Here is a 17,158-nt window from a genome sequence, read left to right on the forward strand (position 1 = left end):
CTTTCCAATTTGTATCCCCTTGATCTCCTTTTGTTGTCTAATTGCTGTGGCTAGGACTTCAAGTACTATATTAAATAGTTAGGGAGAAAGTAGGCGGCCTTGTCTATTCCAGGTTTTAGTGGGATTGCTTCCAGTTTCTCTCCATTTAGTTTGATATTGGTTACTGGTTTGCTGTAGATTGCTTTTATTATGTTTAGGTATGGGCCTTGAATTCCTGATCTTTCAACGACTTTTTTCATGAAGAGATGTTGGATTTTGTCAAATCCTTTCTCAGCATCTAATGAGATCATCATGTGGTTTTCTTTCTTTAAGTTTGTTTCTATAGTGGATTACACTGATTGATTTCTGTATATTAAACCATATCTGCATCCTTGGGATGAACTCTACTTGATCATGATGGATGATCGTTTTGATGTGTTCTTGGATTCAGTTTGTGAGAATTTTATAGAGTATTTTTGCATCAATATTCGTAAGAGAAACTGGCCTGAAGTTCTCTTTCTTTGTTGGGTCTTTATGTGGTTTAGTTATCAGAGAAATTGTGGCTTCTGTTTCTATTTTGTGGAATAATTTGAGGAGAATTAGAATTAGGTCTTCTTTGAAGATCTGATAGAACTCTACACTAAACCCATCTAGTCCTGGGCTTTTTTTGGTTGGGAGACTATTAATGACTGCTTCTATTTCTTTAGGTGATATGGGACTGTTTGAATCTTTAATCTGATCCTGATTTATCTTTGGTACCTGGTATTTGTCTAGAAAATTGTCCATTTCATCCAGGTTTTCCGATTTTGTTGAATATAGCCTTTTGTAATAGGATCTGATGATGTTTTGGATTTTCTCAGGTTCTGTTGCTTTGTCTCCCTTTTCATTTCTGATTTTGTTAATTAGTATACTGTACCTGTGCCCTCTAGTTAGTCGGGCTAAAGGTTTATCTATCTTGTTGATTTTCTCAAAGAACCAGCTCCTGGTTTGGTTGATTCTTTGTAGAATTCCTTTTGTTTCCACTTGGTTGATTTCAGTTCTGAGTTTGATTATTTCCTGCTGTCTACTCCTCTTGGATGAATTTTTGATCTAGAGCTTTTAGATGTGCTATCAAGCTACTAGTGTATGCTCTTTCTAGTTTCTTTTTCGCGGCACTCAGATCTATGAGTTTTCTTCTAAGGACTGCTTTCATTGTGTCTCATAAGCTTGGGTATGTTGTGGCTTCATTTTCATTAACTCTAAAAAGTCTTTGATTTCTTTATTTCTTCCTTGACCAAGTTATCATTGAGTATCGTTCAGCTTGACTTGAATGTTGGCTTTCTATCATTTAAGTTGTTATTGAAGATCAGCCTTAGTCCGTGGTGATCAGACAGGATGCATGGGATAATTTCAATATTTTTCTATCTATTAAGGTCTGTTTTGTGACCAACTATATGGTCAGTTTTGGAGAATTTACCATGAGGTGATGAGAAGAACATATATCCTTTGGTTTTAGGATAAAATATTCTGTAGATATTTGTTAAATCCATTTGTTTCATAACTTCTGTTAGTTTCAATGTGTCTCTGTTTAGTTTTTTTTTCCAAGATCTGTCCATTGATGAGAGTGGGGTGTTGAAGTCTTCCACTATTATTGTGTGAGGTGCAATGTGTGCTTTGAGCTTCACTAAAGTTTCTGTAAGGAATGCGCTTCTCCATTTGCTTGGAAAATTGTTTTCCAGCCTGTCACTCTGAGGTAGTGTCTTTCTTTGTCCCTGAAGTCGGTTTCCTATATGCAGCAAAATGTTTCGTCCTGTTTATGTAGCCAGTCTGTGATTCTATGTTTTTTTTAAATGGGGAATTGAGTCCATTGATATTAAGGAAAATAATTCTTGCTTCCTGTATTTTTGTTGTTTAGAGTTGGGATTCTGTTCTTGCGGCTATCTTATTTTAGGTTTGTTGAAGGATTACTTTCTTGCTTTTTCTAGGGCATAATTTCCCTCCTTGTGTTGGAGTTTTCCCTTTATTATCCTTTGAAGGGCTGGATTCGTGGAAAGATATTGTGTGAATTTGGTTTTGTCATGGAATACTTGGGTTTCTCCGTCTATGGTAATTGAGAGTTTTGCTAGGAATAGTAGACTGGGCTGGTATTTGTGTTCTCTTAGGGTCTATATAACATCTGTCCACTACCTTTTAGCTTTCATAGTCTCTGGTGAGAAGTCTGGTGTAATTCTAATAGGTCTGCCTTTATGTATTACTTGACATTTTTCCCTTACTGCTTTTAATATTCTATCTTTATTAAGTGCATTAGATTTTCCGATTATTATATGTCGGGAGGAATTTCTCTTCTGGTTCAGTCTACTTTGAGTTCTGTAGGCTTCTTGTATGTTCATGGGCATCTCTTTCTTTAGGTTAGGGAAGTTTTCTTCTATAATTTTGTTGAAGATATTTACTGGCCCTTTAAGTTGAAAATCTTCATTCTCATCTATACCTAGTATCCTTAGGTTTGGTCTTCTCATTGTGTCCTGGATTTCCTGGATGTTTTGAGGTAGGATCTTTTTGCATTTTCTTTGATTGTTGTGTCCATGTTTTCTATGGAATCTTCTGCAGCTGAGATTCTCTCTTCCATCTCTGGTATTCTGTTGTTGATGCTCACATCCTATAGTCCCTGATTTCTTTCCTAGGATTTCTATCTCCAGAGTTGTCTTCCTTTGGGTTTTCTTTATTGTTTCTACTTCCATTTTTATATCTTGGATGATTTTGTTCAATTCCATCACCTGTTTGGTTGTGTTTTCCTGTAATTCTTTTTTTTTTTTTTAAAGAATTATTTATTTATTATATGTAAGTACACTGTAGCTGTCTTCAGACATTCCAGAAGAGGGCGTCAGATCTCGTTGCGGATGGTTGTGAGCCACCATGTGGTTGCTGGGATCCGAACTCTGGACCTTCGGAAGAGCAGTCGGGTGCTCTTACCCACTGAGCCATCTCACCAGCCCTCCTGTAATTCTTTAAGGGATTTTTGTGTTTCTTTTTTAAGGACTTCTACCTGTTTAGCAGTGTTCTCCTGTATTTCTTTAAGTGAGTTAGTTTTTAATGCCCTTCTTAAAATCCTCTACCAGAATCATGAGATATGATTTTAAATCCGAACCTCGCTTTTTGGGTGTGTTGGGGTATCCAGAACTCCCTGTGGTGGGAGTACTGGGTTCTGATGATGCCCAGTGGTCTTGGTTTCTGTTAGTAAGATTCTTACGTTTGCCTTTCGCCATCTGGTAATCACTGGTGTTAGATGTTCTAGCTGTCTCTGGGCTGGAGCTTGCTCCTCCTGTGATTCTGTCAGAGCACTCTCTTCAGACAAGCCCTCCTCTTGCAGGGAAGGTGCACAGATGTCTAGAGCTCAGATCTGCCTCCTGGCTGAAGATGAAAGCCGGAAGGGACCCTGTCCAAGAAGCTTTGTTGATTCTGCAGCCCACGCGCTCTCCTGTGCGGACTGGTCTCTGAGAGACCCGGGATACAAGATGGCACTCTTGCCTGAGTCCCGGGCATCAGAGCCCTTCCTAGAGACTGACTCTCATCAGTGATCCTAAGATCCTGAGTGTGCTAGGGTGCCTGCAATGTCTAGAGTCCTCAGGGGACCGTGGGACCATCAGCTGAGTTCATGCCCAAGGTGGCCAGGGTTGGCCTAGGTTAAATTCTTAAGTCATTATAGTCTACAGTAAATTCAAGGTCAAAAAAACCTTTTATCAAGAAGGAATAAACAGTATTTTCATATCTTCTGGATAAATTAATTCAGTATCAAGAACTTTAGAATGCAAAAGCATCCCAAATCCAACACAAAAACTGAGAATGTCTGTTCATGTGAGTGTTCATTTGTAGACAGTAGATTTCAGAAAATTTCACATCCTATAAAATATTATTTCCCCATGTATTTAAAATATAGACTTAAATATACTTAATCTATACCTTAATATAAACTTTAAATATATTTAATATATAGACTGACAGACAGACTGACCAATTAATTCAATGGTAGAGCACTTTCCTAATATGAGCAAGGTCTAGGTTTGATCCAAATATTCAGTGACACATTTAGATATTTTTGATTTACAATATAAACAAATATACATTGTACTACATATAAAAACATATATTTGCCATGCTTGGCCCATTGGCTGTTCAAAATTAGGGATTGAGCTATTGTTTTTTAATTTTTGAGACACTTAAATTATTATCAAATTGGCAGTAAGAGCTAATATTTCCTTAATACCTACCATTTACTAGGTAGCAGAGCTTGAGAACTTTGTCTATATAGTCCCAAGACCCAGAATTTCTGGACAGGAGGTAGTAGCACATAACTTTAATCCCAGTGTCTATGAGGCAGAGGCAGGCAGAATTCTGAGTTTGAAGCCAGCTGGGTCTACAGCTTGAGTTAGGACTACCAGAGATACAAAGAGAAACCCTTTCTGAAAATAACAAAATAACAAACTTTCAAAAACTAACAAACAAAAAACAAAAAGAAAGAAGAAGATTCAGAATTTCTAACTCAACATATTTTAATTCTCTCAAATTTAAATCTAAGGAAACAAAGCAACAGAAACAGGACTATGGCCAAGGTTCTAAGATAGTACATAGTTTAAGCCAAGAAGTCTAACTCTAGTTCAGACTTCTAACCAATATGCAACAATATCTTTGTTCTGTCACTATTCTGAATCACAGGTTAAAGCAAAATGAATTCTAAGCCAACAAAAAAACAATTCTTAAGGTTAATTCAGACATAGTGGTGCACATTTTTAATCCCAGCACTTGGGAAGCAGAGGCAGGTGGATCTCTATGAGTTTGAGGTTGGACTACATGGCATTCCAGGATACTCAGAGCTCTGCAGAGAGAACCTGTCCCAAATCAAATCAAAACAACACAACAATTCTGTTCTTGAAAAAATGTCACACACAGCTGGAGACTTGGCTCAGCAGTTAAGCACTGGTTGTTCTTGAAGATGACCCAGATTCAGTTCCTTACATGGTAGCTCACAATAGTGTAACTCTAGTCCTGACACTCTCTTCTGACCTTAGTAGGTACTAGGCAGGCACATGGTCCATAGACATACATACAACATGCAGAACACTCATACACATAAGTATATAAATATGAAAGAATATCACAAATGATGAGATTAAAAATACTCTCAAAGTTGAATACTACTGAGAATGAAATAAGTAAACAAGTAAACAATGAAAGAATTTCATTAGATTGTTTTCTCCCCTTTATTCACTATTAAACAGAATCAACATACTTCAGAACCCTGAAAACTAATAAAATGACCAAGTCAAGTGTACTGCATATTATAAACACATTATTCCAAAATTCCTGTTTTTAAAATTAAATTTTATTTTATTTTTAACTACATGCATATGTGCTTATGTGTGGGCATGTGCACGTGTGTGGAGATACCATGGAGCCTGTCTTAGTTAGGGTTTTACTGCTGTGAACAGACACCATGACCAAGGCAAGTATTATTAAAAACAAAACAAAACAAAACATTTAATTGGGGCTGGCTTACAGGTTCAGAGGTTCAGTCCATTATCATCAAGGTGGGAGCATGGCAGTACCCAGGCAGGCATGGTACCTGGAGCTGAGAGTTCTATGTCTTCATCCAAAGGCTGCTAGTGGAAGACTGACTTCCAGGCAACTAGGGTGAGGATCTTATACCCACACCCACAGTGACACACCCATTCCAACCAGGTCACACCTATTCCAACAAGGCCACACCTTCATATGGTGCCACTCCCCGGTCCAAGGATATACAAACCATCACAGAGCCCTTTTAGAAAAGGGCATCAAGATCCCTTAAAGGTGTGAGTTACCTGATTGGGTACTGGAAACTAAACTTGGGTTCTCTGTAAGAGCAACAATTAGTGAGTCATCTCTCCAACCCCCTAAAATTATTTGTTTAAAGAACTAAGTAATTAATATATATCAGTCTTAAATTTAAATAAAAAAGTGGAAAATATGGGTATATTTATTCCCATAAGGTATGTTTTATAATTTCAAATCAAAAGAAAATGCTTTTCTGTTGCCAAAAAGCATTTTGCCTTAGGAAAGATATACTGGTCATTATGGGAACCCAGAGTTGGGGTTAGGACAGAGTTGTTTTGCTTTCATCCAACAGAAAAAGAAAAGCTATGTTCATGAGAACTAACATGGAATAGAGTTTCACGCTACTCTGAACAGCTAGCTTGTCTCTTTGGAATGTGGGGTTCCCACAGGAGAACTGAAGACAACATGTAAGAGTTAACTTACAATAGGGTGTCATGCTGTAGTTAGCAACCAGTCTCTTTAAATGTGGAATCCCGAAGGAGAGCTGATTATGACTTACCCTAGCACATGACACACAGCCAAGGCAAAACCAGACACAAGGTTGCTTGGGAATATGTTTATATAGTAAGTGGATGGAAATTTAAACAAATGTGAAAACAGAGAAAGATATTTGATTAATGTATTTAAAGAGAAAGAGAAATATAGATATATTTATTCACAAAGATATTAATCTACAAGGAAGGAAGAAAGAAATGGGAACTGATACGTTTTCATGGGTACATAGACAACTAATTAATAAATCCTGGCCTTTGGTCTCAATACATGAGAGACAAAGGCAAGGACAAATACATTCTTTGTGAGTTCAAGGCCAGCCTAATCTACAAAGCAAATTCAAGTCACCCCAGGCTACACAGAGAAACCCTGTCTCAATGAATAATAATTGTTTTAAAATGTTTTAACTGTTTTAAATTATCAAATGAAGGTAGTTATATGTTCAATGGTTATGATGGTATTGTAATTCTTCTTTGAAAGAGGTCAAAATGGAGCAGACCTAAGTAGAAAAGGGCCTGCCAAATTGGGTCAATCTATATTTTTTAATGATTTTCGGCTGGAAGAAAAAAGACCATGCTATGTTGGGAGAGAGGCTCTGTATTTGTGTTAACAGGAAAGAAAAAAAGGCTTTGGATTCCTTCCAAAATAATAAGGATCGGATTTGATAAAAGAAGACTCCCTGAACATTTTGGCAGCAGATAGGAGAAAATCAAGAAGGCCAAACAAACAGGTGATACTTGCTGATCCCTCCATTTGTGGACAGGTCTGAAACTGGCTAGACAGGAAAATATCTCCTGCCAGAACTTCAGCTATACATAGCAAATAAATCTTGTTGGCTATAGAATTCTCACGATTTATTATTACATACCATCCTTTCATATGGCAAAAATGGAGATTTATATTTACATTTTGGTCATATGATCAAAGTAACTTCTAAGGAAAGACACAGTTATTTTTCACCTGTTCAAACAAGGAGCAGAAAATCATCTTTAATTGATCGGTATACTGTGCACATTCCATATAAATAGAACTATATATTACTTGTAAGGTTTATATATTACAGAATGAAAGACCAGGAGGGCATCCCTGACAGACTTCACTTCCAAGATGTTGAGATTCTAAGACCTGCTGTTTCAGCTCTGTGGTCCTGTCTTAAACTGATGCTGTTTCCAGAAACTTGCGTCTGGAACAGCTTCAGGAAGGACTGCTAATCCCAGATGACCTCTGTTTATCCAGCCTTTCAGACTGATCCATTCAAGACTTCACTTAATCAACATATTAAGACTGGACAACGAATTAGGCCAGTAAGCTTTCTTTGACTTAACCATTTTTCTAATTCTCTTGGGTCACCAAAAAGGAAATCTTCACCCCAGTTCAGCAGGAAACAATTATAAGAAGACTGTTCTCCCACTCCCTTAAGTTTCAGTGGATAATTTTGGACATTTCATGAGTTATAGATAGATATGTTAGCATTTTAGGGGATGATTTACAAATAATTATGGTCTTTGACAGGGAGGAGGACAGATTCAGGGGTTTCTCTTTCCTTTCCTATTTTCTATCTTTCTTTATTAGGTAAGGAAAGGGGTTAAAAGGAAGAAACGGGTATATAGAAATATAAGAAATTAGATAAACAGGGTAGGTTATTGAATCTACTCTTAAAGCAAATAACACTTTAAAGCCATAATCTTACATTGGTAGAAATCTTTATATTTTGATGCAAATTTGAGGTTATATTTTGTTACATTGGTACAGAATTTTGTATATTGATACAGGTTTAGGTTTTCATTGGTATCTTTGTATACTGATACAAAATTTAAGATTAATTTTGTTATGACATAATATATGTATGGTTCAACTCTTTTTTTTTTTAAAGATTTATTTATTTATTATATGTAAGTACACTGTAGCTGTCTTCAGACATTCCAGAAGAGGGCGCCAGATCTCGTTGCGGATGGTTGTGAGCCACCATGTGATTGGTGGGATTTGAACTCTGGACCTTCAGAAGAGAAGTTGGGTGCTCTTACCCAGTGAGCCATCTCACCAGCCCCCTGGTTCAACTCTTATATAGGTATTATCCTTATGCAATTCATTTAAGGTACAAGGCTTAGTCCCAATCCTTTTAATAGCTGTGATTACAAACTGTTTAGGATAATTAAGTAATACAAATTAAGAGTCAATCAAGCTCATGGTCTTGTAAGACACTAGTCTATATTACCACAGAAATATCCATCCTGGGGTTGCACAGATAATAGCTAGCTGGAGACAGACAATGTTTATTTATTTAGATACACTATAGTTCTTCAAAAACCTTAGAAGTTCACAGAATACAGCATTTAAACACAATATTATTATTTAAAATTATTATTTAAAATTTGTTTTAATATTGAGACATGTCAACTCCTGGCAGTAACCCATTCTACTTGGGAAAGAATGATGAGCTTCAGAAACCCCCATAGGGAGTTACTTCAATCATGGCATGATAGCCACTGGGGAAAGAAAATGCCCTAACATCATCTGCAGACAGAGTGCCATCCAGAAAGGACAAGCAGATACAGGGAAGTCAACTGCCAAGCTCTGCAAAGACAGGGTAAGTGAGTCAGTCCTTCTTAATTCCTGCTTCACAAAAGGTCTATGAGATATTCTGGGCCAGAAAGCTAAAGATAGATATTCCACAGTTTTTAATTAAGTTTTTAATTTAAGGGTAATTGTTGAGGTTTGGTCTGTTGCTATGTATTGTAATTCTAAATACTGGCCCTGGTTGCCTCAGGGACAAGAGAATCCTCACACAAGGAAAGTGATACTATGTAGCCTTGCTCATTAATTTACTACTATTGTTTCAATAAAGATGATATAGCTAGGCAAAAGAGAAGTAGGTAGGGTTTCAGTTCCTAGGTCTGAGGAGGACCATGAAGAGGAAGAGGGAAAAGAAGGTGGAGAGAAGAGAAGACGCTATGTATGGGTTAGGTAAGTCATGAAAACATGGCCATGAGAACTGGCTAAGTGGAGTTAAGAGCAGCCAGATGGAACAGAACAAGTTATAACTTGGGGTTACTGACCAGAAAGTAGACATAATAGCTTAGAGAGTAGATATCTACCCAGCTCTAGTGCATTAAAATGATTATAAATATAAAAGTTGTGTCTTTTATCTGGGAACTGAATAATCTAACCAGGGTAGAAACCGCCAATTAAGATTAAATATTAAATACAACATAAACTATTTACATATAATTTATGGTTGTTACAGAAATAAAAACAAAGCACATATATGTGATAAATTAACAATGAAATGCTTTTAATATAAATCATCCACGTATTTCTTTATAATGATAGTAGAAATTCCTATATCAAATACAACAATAAAATTAAGAATGATATAAGACACTCTTCCCTCTAGAAAGGTTTCTGTCTTAGATAAGAGTCACTGCTATGATGACTATGGCAACTCTTATAAAGGAAAGCATTTAATTGAGACTGGCTTACAGTTTCGGAGATTTCATCCATTATCATCTTGTGGGGAGCATGGCAGTGTACAGACAGACAGTGCTGAAAGAGCCGAGAGTTCTACACACATCCTGATCCTCAAGCAGCAAAGAAGACTGTGTGCCACACTGGGTATAGGCTAAGCTAGGAGGCCTCAGAGCCCACCTCCACACTGATACCCTTCCTCCAACAAGGCCACACCTACTGCAACAAGGCCACACCTCCTGTTAGTGCTACTCCCTAAGGTCCAAGCATTCAAACACATGAGTATATGGGGGCCATTTCTATTCAAACCACCATAGTTGTCTATAAAGCTTATCAAACAGAAGATTAAACAAATGCTTACACGTGCTGCTGATGTAACTTTGCAATTTCTTTCTCAAAATCTTGAGGTTGATTAGGAATGAAAGAATAATCTGAGAGGTAGCCTGCCAAGTTTTCTGACTGATTGTAGTCTCCAAGTTCAGCTAATAAGAAAAAGAAAATGATCACACTTTAATACTTTAATTATACTACATCAGCAATGTCATTAATTCATACATAATTATGAAATGAATGTGTTTGTAGTGTTACATTAAACAAGTTGCAATAATTCACATAAAAATAATTGCTAACCACCTAGACATTCATTGAATTACCTCAGTAGTTTCTACTTCCTATACATCTTAAGAACTCCTGCAATGTGTTATCAATATAAACTACAAAACCATAAGCAACTTGATTTAAAGTAGACTGATACTTACACTGAACAGCAAATGATGCTAAAAGGGCAGCAGTGTTACAAGGACAGGATAATCTAGTAAGACAAAAGAGAAAATATACAACTCAAGGATAAATATAATTTTAAATATGCTGTAGTTTGTTATACTACTGATACTGGAAGTTTCTATCTGCATTCATTTTAACTACAATGAATTTAATTAAGCTGGGTTTTATGGCACATGACTATGATTTCAACATTCATGAAGTTGAGATGACTGCCAGTTTGAAACCAATCTAGATTACATAATAAGACAATGTCTCAAAAAAAAAAAACAAAAGAAACCAAATCCCCAACAAAAGACTGATAAAAGGAACTAATACTACCTATAACCATTTTTTAAATTTAATTACAGCTATCAGTCATGAGTTATTTAATACAGAATTTAAAACATTTTTAAACTATACTGTAAGAAAACCCTTAAAAATAGCTCACCTTCCAGTAAGAATGTCTTGCTTAATTTGCAAAAAATACTGATACCTTAAAAAAAGAAGATATTTAGTTGAATCATCAAATTGAGTTCTTCTATACTCTATACTTACATTAACAAAATTAAATATTTAAATATTTCCTTTTGTTATCTACTCATTAGCACATATAAATTCAGCATATGTACACATTAGGAAAGATGCCAGAAATAAGATTTTGTGAATTGATTACGAATCTTTAAAAATTATTACTATATGGAACTTTACATCTGAGTATCTTATTTGTATTATAAACCAACTCAGACTTCTAAGATCTCTGCTTCCAGGGAGAAAAGACTTAAAAGCAACCGTCTGAACACTGGTTCATGCAAGAAGAACTGGAAGCATAGACAATTTAAGCATCAATGACACAGGAGCGAAAGAGCACACTAGAAACCAGTGGGGAAAAAAAAAACCATCCTTTCTGTGCAAACAGAAAGTCAGGACAAGCACAGGCCTATTATGTACAGATCATTTTCTTCTTAACCTTCCTGGGGAAAAACAACTACCTACTTCCACTGGAGTTAAGAAAGCTCTTTCATCAGAAAATTAATTGAATTCTGTCTTCTACTATAGCTCTGGTATTAAAGTGTTTAAACAATCACCTTCCTTTAACATGAACATGATACACTGCTGAGGTCCTTACAAGATGGCACTGTCCATCTGTCCCTGATAGAGGGTAAGTTAGTCAATACCTGGGCAAAATCACCTGTGCTGAAAATACTGGCATAAAAACAAATGCCATGATATTAAATATTAAACAGGGATTTATGGACTTCAGTCAGCTTTTAAAGATTCAAAACTCAACATAAATATTATTTACTTTATTCAGCACAGTACAATCCTATCAAATCTATTTGATTTCATAATCAAAACTTTAAGATGGGACTGGTAACATAAGTCATAAAACCACTAAACATAAGGCCTAAAACCACTAAAAAGAAGAAGAAAAAAAATCTAGGGCTGGTGAGATGGCTCAGTGGGTAAGAGCACCCAACTGCTCTTCCAAAGGTCCAGAGTTCAAATCCCAGCAACCACATGGTGGCTCACAACCATCCGTAACGAGATCTGGCGCCCTCTTCTGGAGTATCTGAAGACAGCTACAGTGTACTTACATATAATAAATAAATAAATCTTTTAAAAAAAAAATCTAAAAGGCCTTTAGTATAAAATGTTATATAGCTGTGAATTAAAGTTAATATATATCCTTGGTATATTTGTAAAATTCTATAAAAATAGTACTTATACTTACTGAAAATAATTTACATACCATTTAACTTTGGTTAAAGATGGGAATTATTAGATTAAAAACCAGAAGGCAAGTTCTAAAGTAGCCAAGGAACTGGGTCAAAATTCTAAACCCTGGGTGAGCCTTAGTTAACTGTGTGCATGTTTCAGGAGTTAAAGACAAATCACTTCTACTAATACTGGTACTTGCCAACACTAACGTACACTCATTACAATGGAAGACTTCTGATGCCACTGCTTTTTCTTCCCGCTAATTTAAAATGGTTTCTATCTCAAAGTAAGGAGGAAGAGCAAACATTCTTTTGTTTGTGTGTGAAAGGGAAACTATTCCCAAAAAGGTAGCAACTTGCTAATAATCAGGATCACCACACTAAGTATTTCTTCTTTTCTTTATTTGAAAATAGATTTTCTCCCTTTCTATTTCTTATTAGAAAGCAGGCATCTTGTTGTGCCACCTATAGGGTTGCAGATCCCTTTAGCTTCTTGGGTACTTTCTCTAGCTCCTTCATTAGAGGCCCTGTGTTCCATCCAATAGCTGACTGTGAACATCCACTTCTGTATTTGCCAGGCACTGGCATAGCCTCACAAGAGACAGCTATATCAGGGTCCTGTCAGCAAAATCTTGCTGGCATATGAAATAGTGTCTGGGTTTGGTGGTTGTTTATGGGATGGATCCCTGGGTGGGGCAGTCTCTGTATGGTCATTCCTTCCATCTCAGCACCGAACTTTGTCTCTGTAACTCCTTCCATGGGTATTTTGTTCCTCATTCTAAGAAGGAACAAAGTATCCACACTTTGGTCTTCCTTCTTCTTGAGTTTCATGTGTTTTACAAATTGTATCTTGTATATTCTCAGTTTCTTATCAGTGAGTGCATATCATGTGTGTTCTTTTGTGTTTGGGTTACCTCATTCAGGATGATATACTCCAGATGCATCCATTTGCCTAAGAATTTCATGAATTCATTGTTTTTAATTGCTGAGTAGTACTCCATTGTGTAAATGTACCACATTTTCTGTATCCATTCCTCTGTTGAGGGCCATCTGGGTTCTTTCCAGCTTCTGGCTATTATAAATAAGACTGCTATGAACACAGTGGAGCATGTGTCCTTATTACAAGTTGGAACATCTTCTGGGTATATGCCCAAGAGAGGAATTGCTGGATCTTCCGGTAGTATTATGTCTAATTTTCTGAGAAACCGCCAACTGATTTCCAGATTGATTGTACCAGCTTGCAATTCCACCAACAATGGAGAAGTGTTCCTCTTTCTCCACATCCTCACCAGCATCTGCTGTTACCTGAATTTTTGATCTTAGCCATTCTGACTGGTGTGAGGTGGAATCTCAGGGTTGTTTTGACTTGATTTGATTAAGGATGTTGAACATTTTTTTCAAGTGCTTCTCAGCCATTTGGTATTCTTCAGTTGAGAATTCTTTGTTTAGCTCTGTACCCCAATTTTTAATAGGGTTATTTGATTTTCTGGAGTCCATCTTCTTGAGTTCTTTATATATTGGATATTAGTCCCCTATCTGATTTAGGATTGGTAAAGATCCTTTCCCAACAATATGAACTAACCAGTACCCTCCAGAGCTCTGTCTCTAGTTGCATATGTAGCAGAGGATGGCCTATTTGGCCATCAATGGGAGGAAAGGCCCTTGGTATTGCAAAGATCATATATGCCCCAGTACAGGGGAATGCCCGGGCCAGGAAACAGGAGTGGGTGGGTTGGGGAGCAGGGAGGGTATAGGGGGCTTTGGGGATAGCATATGAAATGTAAATTAAGAAAATATCTAATTAAAAATACCTTAAAAAAAGAAAAGTGTGCATCTAAATAATAATAATAAATAATATAATCACAAACTAGAATCAGTCAAGACAAACACACAAACAAACAAATAAATAAACATTCAAAGAGAAAGCACAAGAAACCTATACACACTTAAGAGACAAGCACACTTGCACATACAGAAAACCCATTAAGAACAAAATCTGGAACCATTGTCTATGCTTGTATATATCAGTGTGTGGGTATGACTACATGACTACATGTGCCCACAGAGGTCAGAGAGGGATCTCCTTAGAATCAGGGTTACAGGCAGCTGTAAGCCACCTGACATGGGTACTGGGAACCAAAGTAGAGTACTCTGTAAAAACTGTATATGCTTTTAACACTGAGCCATATTCTTTAGCCTAACACTAAATTGTTCAACAGCCCTGGCTCCCTTGCTAAAACACTAGAATTAACTGAGGAATGTATATATGTTGCACTTATTTGAGTCACATTGCATCAGAACATCTAAGCAAACAGACATATCAAAATATCTACCTATCTAAATTCTAACTTATTAATCAGGGTAGAGAAATACTTTTGTATAGTATAATGATTAAATGAAATGTGGTCATGTACCATAACTTAACAATAGTAATATTTATGAGAGATGAAGAACTTTGAAATTAAACAATATATCTAATAAAAATAAAACTGGTCTCCTATCCTGACAGCTCAAGCACAATTCTCAACTGCTTACTTTTTTTTACTTTCTTCAAGTTCTGACTCAATTATCAGTGAAATATACCCATTATTTCCAGTATATGCTATTACACACAGGCACACATTTAAGTTCTAATAGGAAATCCAGTTTTCTGTGTAAACTGAATATTGAACCTGGCTGTGCTTTGAATGTAAAATGCCCCCCCCCCTCCCCAGCTCAGGTATTTGAACACTTGGTATCCAGCTGGTGCTGCTCTTGTGGAAGGTTGTGAAACCTTAACAAGTCAGAGCCTTGCTCAAGAAGTGAAGGCAGGCTGTGAGGTTTACTAACCCAGGCCTGCATTCTGTTCTCTGTCTGCTTTCTGCTTATGGATGTTAACAACACAAGCTGCCTCGAGCTCTTTCTGCCTTGCCTATCCTGTCATGATGGCCTGTAATCAATCCTAAACTCCAAGTAAAAATAAGCCCTCTTCCCTTAAGTTGTTTCTAGTCAAGTATTTAATCAAAGCAACAAGGGAAATAACTATGACAATATAACTGACAGTAGTTTAGTATTAACAAATATCATAAACATTAAAAAATGTTAGAAATCTCATTGTAATTGATGTTTTAACTGTGTTATAAATGTAGCTGGAAATGAAAAGTAATTTATAGTGTTTTATAATTAAAACTGTTCATTAATTCTGACTAATTTCCTTGGAGTTCCTGCAAAATTAGGAAAAATTTTAATATTCTGAATATTACTTACAATGATAAAAGATTATTTTAAATATTTAACATCAAAAAAAAGAAAGAAAGAAAGAAAGAAAGGCTGGGCATGGTGGCGCACGCCTTTAATCCCAGCACTTGGGAAGCAGAGGCAGGCGAATTTCTGAGTTCGAGGCCAGCCAGGGCTACACAGAAAAACCCTGTCTCAAAAAACAAACAACCCCCCCCAAAAAATACCATCAGCAATATACTTGCTAAATGTCATGTGTAAATTGCATTGTGAGACAAAATGAAGCATGGTTGTAAAGGAAGAACAAAGCAACACAAAACCTAAGAGCTATGACAGTAAACTAAAGACATTTATTAGTGGTTGCAAATATTCCATCTGTCAAACATGGCACCTGTACTCCAGGGTCCTCTTATCATCAAAAAAAGCATCAGCAAACATAAAAGATTTTCAAGAACTACATTTTTAACATCAACCTAGCCACAAAAATTTGACCTACAATCTTGACCTACAAGATGTGCTGGGGCAAGGGTAGCACAGAACTTGTGAGAGTGAACAACACATGAATGGTTTCATTTAAGCCCACACCACAAGTGGGAACCCATGCCTGACACTGCCTGGTTGGCCAGAAACCAGGACAGCCATGATCCACAACTATACTCTGCTATTCTCATAGCCTAGCCCAATTATCACCAGAGGTGCATCATCCAGCAACTGATGGGAGCTGATGCAGAGACCTACAGCCAGACCCTAGGCAAAGCCAGAGGAACCCTGCAGAAGAGAAGGAATGATTGTAGGAGCCAGAGGACATCACAAGAACACAGCACACAGAATCAATTATCAGGGCTCATAGGAGCTCACAGAAACTGAAGCAATAAACATGGCCTCTGTAGGGAAACAGAGGAGGAGTTGATCTGGGGGAGATATTAAGTAAGCAGAGAGACTGTGAGTAGTGGGAGACTGGGAGTAACACATGAGAGAAGAATAAAAAGCTTTTATTATTGTCATTATAGTTGTTGTTTTGGTTTTGTCATTTAAAAGCTCCAATTATTATTGAGAACTCTACAAATATCGAGAAATAGCAGTGTATACTAATTCAATAGCTTTATTCTTCTGGTACTCCATTCTATTGCATCACTAAAGTAATGCTGAGAAGCCATCCAGGCATTGTCAGGCTTGGACTCCCACTTGTGGTGTAGGGGTAAACTGAACCACTCATGGGTTGGCCATTCCCACAAGTTCTGCGCTACCCCTGTCCCAGCACAACCTGCAGGCCGGACAGACTGAAGGTCAAAGATTTTTTGGCTGGGATGAATTACCACCTATGTCCTTATACCTGGGAAGTGTACAAAGGGAATAGTGTTCTAATTCTTTTCATTTAAATTACTAATTCTGCATTTCACCAAATATAGTAATCTGCACTTATACAGCTTACTGTAATGACTGTCATTATTTTTCTAACTTATACCCTAAACATTTTACCTAATTCTCAAGGAAACGGCTGAAATGATCATATGGGTCATTCTTGAGTACTTTCTTAAGTAGAAGTGACAAGGTAAGACTTAGAATGTGGGGGCTAGCCGGGCATGGTGGCGCACGCCTTTAATCCCAGCACTCAGGAGGCAGAGGCAGGTGGATTTCTGAGTTCGAGGCCAGCCTGGTCTACAAAGTGAGTTCCAGGA

General features: G+C 37.0%; 1 protein-coding gene across 2 annotated transcripts in view; it reads right to left on the reverse strand.

Moving 5' to 3' along the window:
- Positions 1-17,158, reverse strand: part of Ptpn4 (protein tyrosine phosphatase non-receptor type 4) — a 179,109-nt gene that overhangs the window by 97,499 nt on the left and 64,452 nt on the right. For both annotated transcript variants that reach the window (XM_029483458.1, XM_021161817.2), the window contains 3 exons: positions 10,994-11,038; positions 10,542-10,594; positions 10,145-10,265 (listed from right to left, as the gene is read on the reverse strand). Coding sequence is in view for 1 of the 2 variants with exons in the window: in XM_021161817.2 (XP_021017476.1) it covers positions 10,145-10,265; positions 10,542-10,594; positions 10,994-11,038 (219 nt within the window). In the remaining variant the exon portion in view is untranslated. The remainder of the gene's footprint in view (positions 1-10,144; positions 10,266-10,541; positions 10,595-10,993; positions 11,039-17,158) is intronic.

The sequence above is a fragment of the Mus caroli genome, chromosome 1 (assembly GCF_900094665.2).
Source record: "Mus caroli chromosome 1, CAROLI_EIJ_v1.1, whole genome shotgun sequence".
In the NCBI taxonomy this organism is placed as follows: Eukaryota; Metazoa; Chordata; class Mammalia; order Rodentia; family Muridae; genus Mus; species Mus caroli.